The sequence below is a fragment of the Anguilla rostrata genome, chromosome 8 (assembly GCF_018555375.3).
Source record: "Anguilla rostrata isolate EN2019 chromosome 8, ASM1855537v3, whole genome shotgun sequence".
Lineage (NCBI taxonomy): Eukaryota > Metazoa > Chordata > Actinopteri > Anguilliformes > Anguillidae > Anguilla > Anguilla rostrata.
Window position 1 is genome coordinate 38,242,503 of NC_057940.1, and position 11,405 is coordinate 38,253,907.

The 11,405-nt window shown below is 42.1% G+C and overlaps 1 protein-coding gene across 2 annotated transcripts; it reads left to right on the top strand.

Moving 5' to 3' along the window:
- Positions 1-331: 331 nt before the first annotated feature.
- On the top strand, positions 332-7,803 carry fam8a1a (family with sequence similarity 8 member A1a). Of its 2 annotated transcripts, XM_064348178.1 has the most exons (6): positions 332-411; positions 2,332-2,407; positions 3,713-3,833; positions 4,393-4,516; positions 5,476-5,615; positions 6,809-7,803. In XM_064348178.1, the coding sequence occupies exons 3-6, from the start codon at positions 3,814-3,816 to the stop codon at positions 6,951-6,953; spliced, it is 429 nt and encodes a 142-aa protein (XP_064204248.1). In that variant the 5' UTR covers positions 332-411; positions 2,332-2,407; positions 3,713-3,813; the 3' UTR covers positions 6,954-7,803. The 2 variants fall into 2 exon arrangements, with proteins under 2 accessions (XP_064204248.1, XP_064204246.1); XM_064348176.1 differs by lacking the exon at positions 332-411 and having other exon boundaries at positions 1,611-2,407.
- The last annotated feature ends 3,602 nt before the right edge of the window (positions 7,804-11,405 follow it).

Sequence of the window (11,405 nt, forward strand, 5' to 3'; positions counted from 1 at the left end):
TTTGTGTTTGGTTAAATTTCCTTCATATACCCACAGATATCGATAAATTTAAAGGCAAAAAAACAAAACAAAACAACAACAACAACAAAAAAAAAACGGTCTCTTCGTTGGCCCCAGTCTCATATTCTCAGTTAACTTTCCCGCGACTTAAACTTTTTACATAGTTTTCCTTGCATATTATACAGCTGATATCAGGCATTAACCCTCGACAAAGGCAGGCCTACCAACGAACGCATCTTGTTACAAGAAACTGCTACCTAATTAGAAAACAATTGAATAACCAAATAAAGGAAATTGAACACAATAGATAGACCAATGAAATGAGAACATCGGTCTGGCTTTTCAGCTAGAGCTAATTGACTTGAAGTGCTTCAAAAGTGATGCTGAGCTTGCAGTTTTTTTGCTGGACAGGTAGGCCTAATTATCTTGCTTGTTCTATTTATGTTGTTATCGCCCCCAAACTATCTAGCAAGACAATGTTAGCTATGACAGTTAGCTGATGTATTTAGCTCACTGTTATAGTTATGCTGAACGTTATCTTTAGGGGTTTTCTTCTAACGTTAGTTTATCTGTTACTAGAGTACAGAGTAGCTATATTGCTACCCATGCTGTTCAAGCCAAAAAAAAAAAAAAAAGAGAAAGAAATTGCACTCTCCAGTTCCAGAAGCGTTTACTGATGTTTCTTTGACCGATGTTTGGATGTTTGGCCTGTAAACGTTTCGTCTGGGTCTCATACAAGCGAAAACGCCTGTGTGTGCATTGACTGTCGTTAGCCCACAGACTAGCTGTAAATTAAAACTATAGCTATGTTCATTGTTTACGTTAATTGTGATGACGTTATGTGTTTTATTTTCTACAGGTAAACGAGGAATGATGCACTTTTCACTTAACTTACTTTTCAGCACTGTTGTCCTCAAAGTACTCAGTAATTACAGAACACTAATTCAAGGCTGTAATCTCATGTCATGATTTGCATTAATGCCTGAAAATAATAGCTTATTTTATGTTCCATTTAAAATGCCCATTCAACTTCATTGCTGTTGGTACAATTTGCCTCAGTGTACAGTAGTAATAGTAATATAAGTATAAATTGTATAGTAGGGAGCAATAAATTGCAACTAGGTAGCCTACTAACTTGTGCATGGATACGCCATGCTGCATTGTGCGCAATGTAGCCTACATTATGAATTTTCTCCGTACAAATCTGAGTGTGGGTTAGTTAATCTCCTTCACATGGTAACGTGATAACATTCTCCCCGACTCTTTACATCGCTAGAATACAGGCTGTCATTCAGATGTCAGAAGTTGGTTCCGTTTCAGATACGGATCTGTGTTGGGAACCCAAGAGGGTTTACCTAGCACAGGGAGTGACCATGCTGCATTGTTACCAAAGAGCAATGCGCAGGACCCACCTACTTATTCATTCTTACCGGCTACTATGTATCCCAAATTTCCGACAGACTGTACAGTTACTGCCCATAAAAGTAGCTTATGCATTTTAGACAATGACAACTGAAGAGAGCTGTTTGGCACGCAAGTGCATGCAACCGCTCTAGGTCAGAATCAACGCTTGAGGGATAAATCCCGTTGCTAACTAAATCCATTTACGAACAAAAGCTCCCGTTGCCATAGAACGTTCTTTGGATATTGCTGACCTTTAAGGAGGCTTTACGTTTGGTCCATACCATTATCTCTGAAGTGAAGGGGTATTATTATTACGATTTTAAACAAACATTGTACAATAAAATACGGTGACCTTAATCAATTATAACGCATTTAAACATGATTGGAATGTATGATTGTTATGGGGTAACATTTGGTATTATGAAATAGAACATGTTTGTATGGTTTTTCCACATTGGTTAGGTCTCTGAATGTCCGATGTTTCGAAAACCGTTCAGCATGGTTGTGTCAGGATAAGGTTTATCCGTTAAAGAGAACCGTTTTTGCTACGTCAACAAGGTGAGATATTACGGTGAAGGTAACATGGCAACAAGTAACATTACTGGAGACAATCAGCACACCTCGGAATCCCAACAAGATCGACCTACAGATGAAAACGTGACAACAACGGAATACTGTCGAAAGTTGCAGGAATGGATGTGGCAGTACTATTGCGGATATGTCAACTGGCAGATCTGGACGGCGATTTCTGCTCCACCGTTCCCTCCGTGTTATTTTCCACATACAGTGAATTCAACGCCGGCAGCGACTCTGTGGCCACCCGGCCATGCCCATTCAGATGCCAGCAATTGGCATAATAATCCGTTTATTTTTGCCTCTCCCCATTCGTTTTCCCCCGCATTCGCCGCTGATGCTCGGACGGAGCAGGTGACAGCTGGTGCTTCAGTGACCAACACCGCCAGGCCCGTGCAAATAACGCAAAATGGGAATGTACACCAACGAGGTAACTTGGAATATTGACATATTTCTTTAATGTTGCTGTTTAACAAGCCGTTTTGGGCTTCCACGATGTAAAACCCCCGCCTCCCCGCCAGTAATGGTGTAACTGTGGAGACGAGGTGTGATTCTCTCGATCTAGGTTGAGGAGGATTAAGCGCTGCACAACCTTGCGCAGGGTGGACAGATGCCGTAATTGAAACCCCTTTTCTGAACAACCTCTGCAATGGGCATATGCGCTAATAAAGTGACTGATGGAAGATTTTTCTACCACTCACACATTTTTTCGATGTATGGTGAACGCTAGATTAGGCCTATGCCTTAAATTAGTTTTATCGTTCTGAAATATTCAGCAGTTTTCTTCGCATGTAGACCAAAGTTTATGTTTTCAGGTCTTGTTCTTCTTTTGGATATTTCTTTATTTGTAGCATCCGATGATGACAAGGCATGTACATTAACATAAATGCTAAAATCATTGGTGAATTACCAAAGCTCATCCAGTGGCTCAGAACCAGCAATTCTCCAGAGATGAGCTTTTGAAAAAAGCAGAAGCCTTTTCTGATTTACAGCCACTTACAGATTACATTGGTCCTGCATTTTAATAAACAAACATCATAAGATCCGTACCCACTTGCCAGTTTTGCTGGAGATGGTATGCGATGTAATGGAGTAATACATTACATACTGTAGGTGGGGGAAATTTATAGAGCATTAATAAAGCTCATTTCATAGCGAGTCGGAATCTGTAATCAGAGGACGTCTAACTGACTCATAGTATGGGGCTGCGGCAGCCTACCCTCAGGGGTATTTTCTCAAATGGGAAGTTTATTTATATGGAGGAATGACCTGAATGGGCATTGCAAAGTCAGATTTGTTATGTTCCCTTAGGGGTGGTCTGGAGGGGCAGTTCACACCCCACTCATTCCATTGCACACTGTATCAAAATAACAGCATCAAAGGATGTACCTTTATATAAACAAGCATTCGCACTCTGAAACACTCTTGTACTGAAATGGCAACATGCAGATACTGTCACATAAAAATGTCCACATACAGATATATTTCAGTCAGAAGTTTGACCTAGTTTTTGTGGTATCTTTGCTTTGTATTTGTCCATTCCTATTTGATGGGACCTGGTTGTAGTTTTTTAAACATGAAATGTGACATCTATATTATACACACACGCACAAACAAGCACACACAAATGCATGCACGTATGTGCTTGCACACACACACACACAAAGAAAGACTTATCCTTAAACTGCTGCTTAAACTGTTTATGGATGCTGGGCATTTGGCTTGCACTTTCCAGGTCAGGAATATGCCATCCCCTCTCCTCTGCGCCGGTTCTTAGCTGAAACGGTGGACTTCATCATCCTCTTCTGTGTGAAGGCAACCATTGTCCTGGGCATCATGCAGCTAAGTGGTGCGAAGTGAGTTAAAAGACTTGGACATTCTCAACGAAAGTTTGTCATTACTGCATGTTACCAATATTAAGACTCAAAATGAGTGTGAGGTACATGGCAAGGCTCTGTTCTGGAAAGGAGTTGTGTGTTTATGTAGGTTAGGTGTTTTCTCTTCTGATAAACCCACCAAATCAGGTTTATTTAAATTTTCACATTACTTTCTAACATTTATCAGCAACAATATGCACTGAAAAGTTCACCAGTTAACTGTCATATGAATATACTAAATTAAAACTTTACGACAAGAAGTAAACAATTAGTGTTTGTTGTAACCATGTTTTGTAACCATTATATTATATTATATTATATTATATCCTCAAATGACTTGCTATTATTTTTGTCACATTATTTTTTTTAGCATAACTGTTCATAACTCTTCATTCGGCATTAGCCAGGAAATTATATGGCGCCCAGGTCTTAAAATCATTTAAATCATTTGTTGAATGGCATAGTGGGACATGAAACTTCCAAGCATACTGTAAAAGGAATTTCTCATTTGATATGTCTAATGTTGTTTTGCTCATAGGGATTTTTCAAAGTTTGCTATGCATTATATCGTGGGAGAGGTTGTTGAAGACACTTCGTTGGAGGACCTGCAGAAGATAATGATGGTCGCTCTCATATACAGGGTGCTGGTGTGCTTCTACGAGGTGAGCCTGGCAGTTCATTCTATAATTTTCTTTAACAGCTCATTTATTTATCTATTCTGTTCTTTCCACCATTTCGGCAAGTCCATTAGTAATAGTAGGCTAACTGTTCCGATGCTGCGGCGTCCTCCCATGCATTCAGGAGAGTGCATGTTAGCGCTCTCCAGTCCGCTAGCCGCACCAAGCAGGTCCTTTTCCAGAGGACTGTGTAGCTGGCACCAGCACATCTCAGCTGTCTGATGGACTGGAGGAACTGCTATTGCGCGAGAGCATCTCAGAGGACCGTAGCGGACTACACCACCCATGATCCCGCAGTTCATTCTTTTGCAAAGAATGAAGCTCCTAGTTCATACTTTCATCTCTCATTTGTGTTTTAATCTTTGTAGATGTGAGCTAAAGCTGTTAGGGATGTTTTTGTGACCCTCTGTGGTGCAGAGGCTAATTTGAATGGCTCTTTTTTAAAATCACAATGGAAAGGGATCTCTCTGTTTACCATCCCATGATTCCTCAACAGTCTGAGAGTGGCTTTATGATACAATATTTAAGGAGCCAGGGCCTCTCAAAAGACTAAGATGCCAAATCACTTAGCTTTGTAAAACATAATTGCATTAATACATTTTAATCACAGCCTCGTTAACAGCTGAAATGTAGAGTGCGTGAGTGTGATTATAGACCAGCTGAACATTTTTACAAAATATATAATCAAGAAATAGACAGGGCGTCACTTTGTAGGCAAACTTGTTTCTGTTTAATTTCTAAATGCGTTATATCACCACCTGACCAATAACAGCAATCAAAGTGGGACTGGCACATTAACAGCAAATACCAAGACCTGACTAAAAAGAGAGAGAGAGGGGGTGACTAGAATGGGAAGTGCAGAACTGAACGTTGCGAGAAAGGTGAAGAGACCTTACCTTAGCAATTGACAGGATTTACCGTGTTTTCCCCCCTCTTCCTTAAAGATCGCCTGCATCTCTGGAGTTGACGGAGCCACCCCTGGGAAGTTCCTCCTGGGCCTGCAGGTGGTCTCGTGTGACACCTCCGTCCCGGTGCAGTCCAGCCGGGTTCGGGTGGTGCCCGCGTCCAGCGTGTCCCTCTCTGCGTGAGTGCGGGCATCAGGAGTTTGAAGCTGGAAACTTGTTCACTTTCTCTGAACTGTCCGCAAATGAAGCAATGAACCCCAGGGAAAGTGTTTATCTTGTAATCTAGGATTACAGGGATGACCTAAAGTAACTTTGTAGTCCTGTATTAGACCAGGTTTACAAACGTACCTATTGCATGAATAAATAAATGACTTAATGCCTACCATAAAAATAAAAATTGACGATAAAATTGAGAAGATATAGAAAACAATATAATAGCAGTAAAAACAGTAGTTTTTCGCAGTAGAGGTCAAAAGGTGTAGTATGCCACTAAATAATATTTAGTTTGTTCAGATCGTGGTATGTTTAACAGTGTCTTACCTGCACTTTAAAATAGAGGGGAAATAGATGTACTCAGCCTTGTTATGATGTGAATTGCTCGGTTTCCCTGTGCTGGAAACACGCAGGGCTGGTTTCTTGCTCAGGGTTCACATTAAGTCTCTGTGTGTAGATAATTATAGCTTAGTTCATTATGAAACTAATTAAATTTGCTTAAATTTGGATTACAGGGATGTCCTTTTGGGGGCATTACATTACATTACAGGCATTTAGCAGACGCTCTTATCCAGAGCGACTTACACAACTTTTTTTTACATAGCATTTTTACATTGTATCCATTTATACAGCTGGATATATACTGAAGCAATTTCGGTTAAGTACCTTGCTCAAGGGTACAACGGCAGTGTCCTACCCGGGAATCGAACCTGCGACCTTTCGGTTATAAGTCTAGTTCCTTACCCACTGTGCTACACTCCGTCCAGGGTGGGGGGGCAGGGTGGTGAATTAAGGAATTAGCTGAGTAACTTTTGGAAATGTATTCAACTGGATGAAATCTGATTCTGTGACATATTTCTAAATGTATTTGCAGATGTTAGCCCATTAGCTCCTCATGAAATCCCCCCGGAATGTAGCATCCTTGACAAAGACAGTGAAGGATTAATCAGATAGTCTGTGGTAAACCTCATTAGACTGACCGCATGCACTTGGAGCTGACCCAAGGTTGCTTCAGTAAGTAGCCTGGGATGGGCCAGGATTGTGTGTGAGGCTTAACATGTGTAACAGACTCCATACCTGTGTGTCTTGAGTTTACCGGAGCCGTCCAATCAGCTGCCCCAGATCACCGTGGCCCCCTTTCCTGTTTTCCTGACCGCAGGTCCACGGTGAGAGCCTTGATCAAGAACTTCTCCATCCCCTTCCTGTTCCCCGCCTTCATCACGCTGCTCTTCTTCCAGCACAACCGGACGGTTTACGACGTGGTGGCCGGCACCATCGTGGTCAAGCGCGTCGGCACGAGGTGACCGGCCCGGGATGCAGTGGGGCCTCGGCCTTGGGAACCTGGGGGGGATTCCCAGAATGCCCGGGGAACTCCTAGATGACTCATTGCCCATCGCGGTGTCCTCCACATCTGTAGCTGCACGGTCATGTCGCATTGTTTTATTTATGGCCTGTTAGGGTTAACAGTCATTTCGGATGACCAGCTGTAGGCATGTATGAGGGCTATGCCTAGATGTTTCTTTGCTTAAGCGCCCGTTCAGGTGAAAATTATAGCTGAAAGTAAAGATAAATGCAGTACGTTTTAAAAGAACGCTGGAGAAATTCCTATTTTTTTTTAGACCATTGCTCAATTTTCCTTTTTGAAAAGTGAAGCCATTTGGGGACGACGCATTTATGTTTTGATCCAATAGTTTGCTTTAAAGGGCAATATAAGTGCTGAAGATCTTTCGGTTTGCATAAACTTCACTGCAAAGGCTGCTGGGAATTCGGCTGAGGACTCGTTTCTGACGTAACCGGAGGTTCGCATTAACCGCGGAGTAGGCTACGTGTAATTTCACTGAGAAAGATGATTTTATCTTTGTGAAAAAGAGAGGTATTTTTCTAGATGCTTTTCTGAGGCTTGCCTGTCTGGCCGGTTTGTTCGAGCAGTGGAATGCCTGTCGTTTCTGCGGTGTCCCAGGCTCACGGCTGTACATCGTTACTCAAGCTACTTATTGCAGCTGTGAACCCGAACTGGCCGAGTTGCACAGTACTGAACGATCGCCTGTCTGACTCACGCCCCGATCTCACGATGTTTCAGTGACATTTCAGCAGTATTTACACATTGTTACAGCAATGAAATATTTATGAATAAACTGAATTTTCAGCCTTTCAGCATGTGAATGTATGTACAGTATGTATGTCTTTGTGAATGTATTGAATGTATGTTTTTAAAATATTGAGTTTGTCAGTGCATTTATGCATCGGTTTTAAAATTCATGAGAAAATAATTCAACGTGCTCTCGTAAATCAACCTCTTTCGACATTCAATAGCTTGGTTTTCGTTTCTGTGAATTTACTTAATTGAGATAGTCTATTCACAGTTATTGTTAATACTTTAAAAGCCCAAAAAGACCTACTTCTAAAAGATTAATGAGTAATATTATGGCAATCTTATTTCAGGAATCAGGAGTCTACTATTGCTATTAAAACTCACAATGTGTGTCACATTTTGACACTCATATTACAGCTCTTTTATTAGTTGACAAAATAGGGAAAAACAACAGAAAGCCAAAAATGTCAGCCGGCTTTTCAACCACCATTGAATGTCAGTTCAGTCCCAGAATTGTGAAATCAAGGACAAGTTAACTGAACCAATTTTCAGGGAATAACCTATGCTTGAAAATTTGCTGTTTTAAATATTAAGAGTAATATGAACAGCTGTAGTTAGCACACAACCTGCTATGCAGTTTGACTGCCTTTAAAAAAAGAAATCAACTATTCCCTGGTTCCAGTGATCAGTTAAGTTGCCAGTGACATCATCATGTTGAGCATATGCAAATCGCTTGATGCCACCTTTCCCAACAAAAATCAGTATGTATACTTGTCCACATTTTACAAGAGTAAAAGCACACTATTTTAACTGTTGGAACTAATTGTCAATCACCTTTTATGATAATGATAATGCAGTATATATAAACAAATGAAAGACCAATGGTGTACAAATTAAACACCACTACCCCTGTATTGTTTGTTATATTAGTGGGATATAGCTTTGCTCTTTTTTAACGGAGCAGCAGTGTATACTGTTTGCTGGGAACTGGGCTTGTAACCCAAAGGTAAAATTGCTGGCTGTGTGACTGTCGATGTACTCTGGATCATCGTATTTAATGTGAATTACTTCAGGTTGAATTGCTCCAGCTGTACTGCATTGTATGCAATAATGTTTCAGTTGCGCTGAAGAAGAACATCTGCTACATTCCAGAAATGAAATGTAAACGTAAATTCAGTACTGCTGTCAATGCCTGCAGGACAGTATCAGGATACTGGGCCAATTCTTACTGGTGTCCAGTAGTGGGCGCCAGTGATCAACTAATACATGTGTGGCTGAGAGAAACGGGGCTGATGAAAATAGCATCTGTTTTATAAGCTGAAGACATGATTTCCCACAATTTCTCAGTTTGGGATTCCTGATTGTATTCGTAAGCCACTTATATTACACCACAACCTCTATTAGTTCAAGAGGCCTCAGACAGTCACTCCTACAAGCATTAGATGGTTTGTTTTCATACTGTAGGCCTGGAGTTGGGAGGAAGACGCATGTGCATTGTCAGAAAGCAGACCGTGGGCACCTGATTGATCAGCGGCGGGCTTGGTGACTGAGCCCCTCTGCCCATGTATCACGCTGCAGCCAGTTATGCATTAAATGCTGCCACCCACAGCCAGCCCTGGCAGGGCCCAGGTGGTATACCAGACCGTGGGGCCTGCCTGCAGACTGGAACAGAGCCTGACGAGGATGAGCCACCCAGCGACTACTTTTACAGCCTTCCAGAGTATTGAGCCAGGGCCTGCAGGAGAGACCAATGTTCCGTTTTAGCCAAATAATGTAGTCAATTATCCAGTCTTGCTGGACATTTTTTCTATACTGTAGTTAGCAATGAATGCAGTTTATGGGGGACATTTTTTAAATGATCTAATAAAGTAATGTGGTCAAGGGAACAATGCCCTATAAACATAAAAACAACTAGCTGATGTTAGTGATATTTATATTACTTTGTACTGTCCATTAAATAAGAAATGAGGAAAGAAATATGTTAATTCATATACTGCGCATTCAGTTTTATACATGAATTAATGCAAGATGATCATGTTCTTGCCAGCTGAAAGAGAAAAGTCCTGTTTAATATTCCTCCATGTCAAAGTCTGATTGTTTTTCCCACCTCTCTCTCTGCTTCTTTGTTTTCATTTTTATTTATTTCTTAGTTTTTAAACCTTAATTTTACAAGGCAGGTCAGTTAAGAACAAAGTTCTTATTTGAAAAAATGTCCCTCTGTGCTGTGGTGTCCCTGGAGGTCATTCAGTTCAGGGGAAATTCCCAGTACCGAAAACTGTGTTTATAAATAAATAAACAAGCACGGGTTATCTGAGGACACAGTGAGGAAACTCTTCTAAACAGCACGTTTCCACGGATCCTTCGCAAAATTTGTCTGAATGGCTTCTACGCACATGTGCACATGTGCACGTACGTGCTTACACAAGCACTTGCGCACACACACAGTACGCCCGTAAGCGTACGCGAACACATCGCGCGTGTGCGTGTGCACAAGCGTGAAATCACGCCAGTCGAGTGTACGCTCGCGCACGAGTGCGCAGTCTCTCACGCGTGTCTCACTCTCGTGTTCCCGCACGGAAGCGTGCGCAGAGACGCCAGCGGAATGCGTCTTCGTTCCCGGAGGCGGGCCGTCACGCTCGTCTCTCAGCCCCGACCCCTCCCCCGGACGCGACGGCCTTCTGCCCATCTGCGTCTGCGTTGGCGGACGCGATGTGATGAAGCCGGATTATGCGGTGCATCTGTTTCTGTCAGCCCGCCGTGGCGTGCCGGGCCGGTGAGGTCACGTACCCATCCTCCCCTGCTCCTCACGCTGATGCCTCCCCTGGCTGCGCTCGTCCCAGCGGACCGCGCCTCGTCCTGCCAATGGGAAACGCTGAGGCTTGATAGGTGGGCTGACCGCTGCCCTTGCCCGTTTGCCCTAGCAACAAGTATTACAGGGCATCAAAACAGGTGGTGTATAATATCTGCAGAGGACACTGGACACGCGGTCAAATAGACCAGCCTTACAAGCTCTTTCAGTACGGCCGGCCAGGGATTTTCTGAGAAATTATTACAGTGGTGAATTTACCTCACAAAATAGACCTGTGCCAGGCAATCAGAAATGCTAATGAAAAAATATTCTAAGCAAAACATGATCATTTTTATAGCCTTTTATAGAGATTACAAAGAAAATATTGTTGAGGTACTCCCGCAAACTTTTACTACCTCAGTAAAAGGAATTTTAATTGCCTATTTAAAGAAGCTGGAGGGAAGCCGATGTATGTTCAATATACTGTGGAATGTACTTCCTGCATCTCAGAATGCGGGGAATTATAGTTATAATTATTATAGTTATATGTGACAGTTCAAGTTAAATGTGAAATACACAAAGTGTTCCCACTTGCAAATGTAAATTCAAAGTTCAATATGTCACATCATACATCTGAAAGTGGCAATAATTGGTTTCATTACATGGAAAACATTGGGGGAATTTCTGTTTTCGACTGCATTGAATATGGTGCATGACTTTTTCCATCGGAGGTAGAAAAAAGACCTGGAGACTTGCCTGAATTTGATTGAGTGCTTCTAGGGAAGAGAGCTGGCAGGCAGTGCTGAACCTTGACAGGAAGTGGTACTTCATTGAGCTTTGCATTGATTGGCTGTCGCTTAAGGTGTGCAGCTGGCC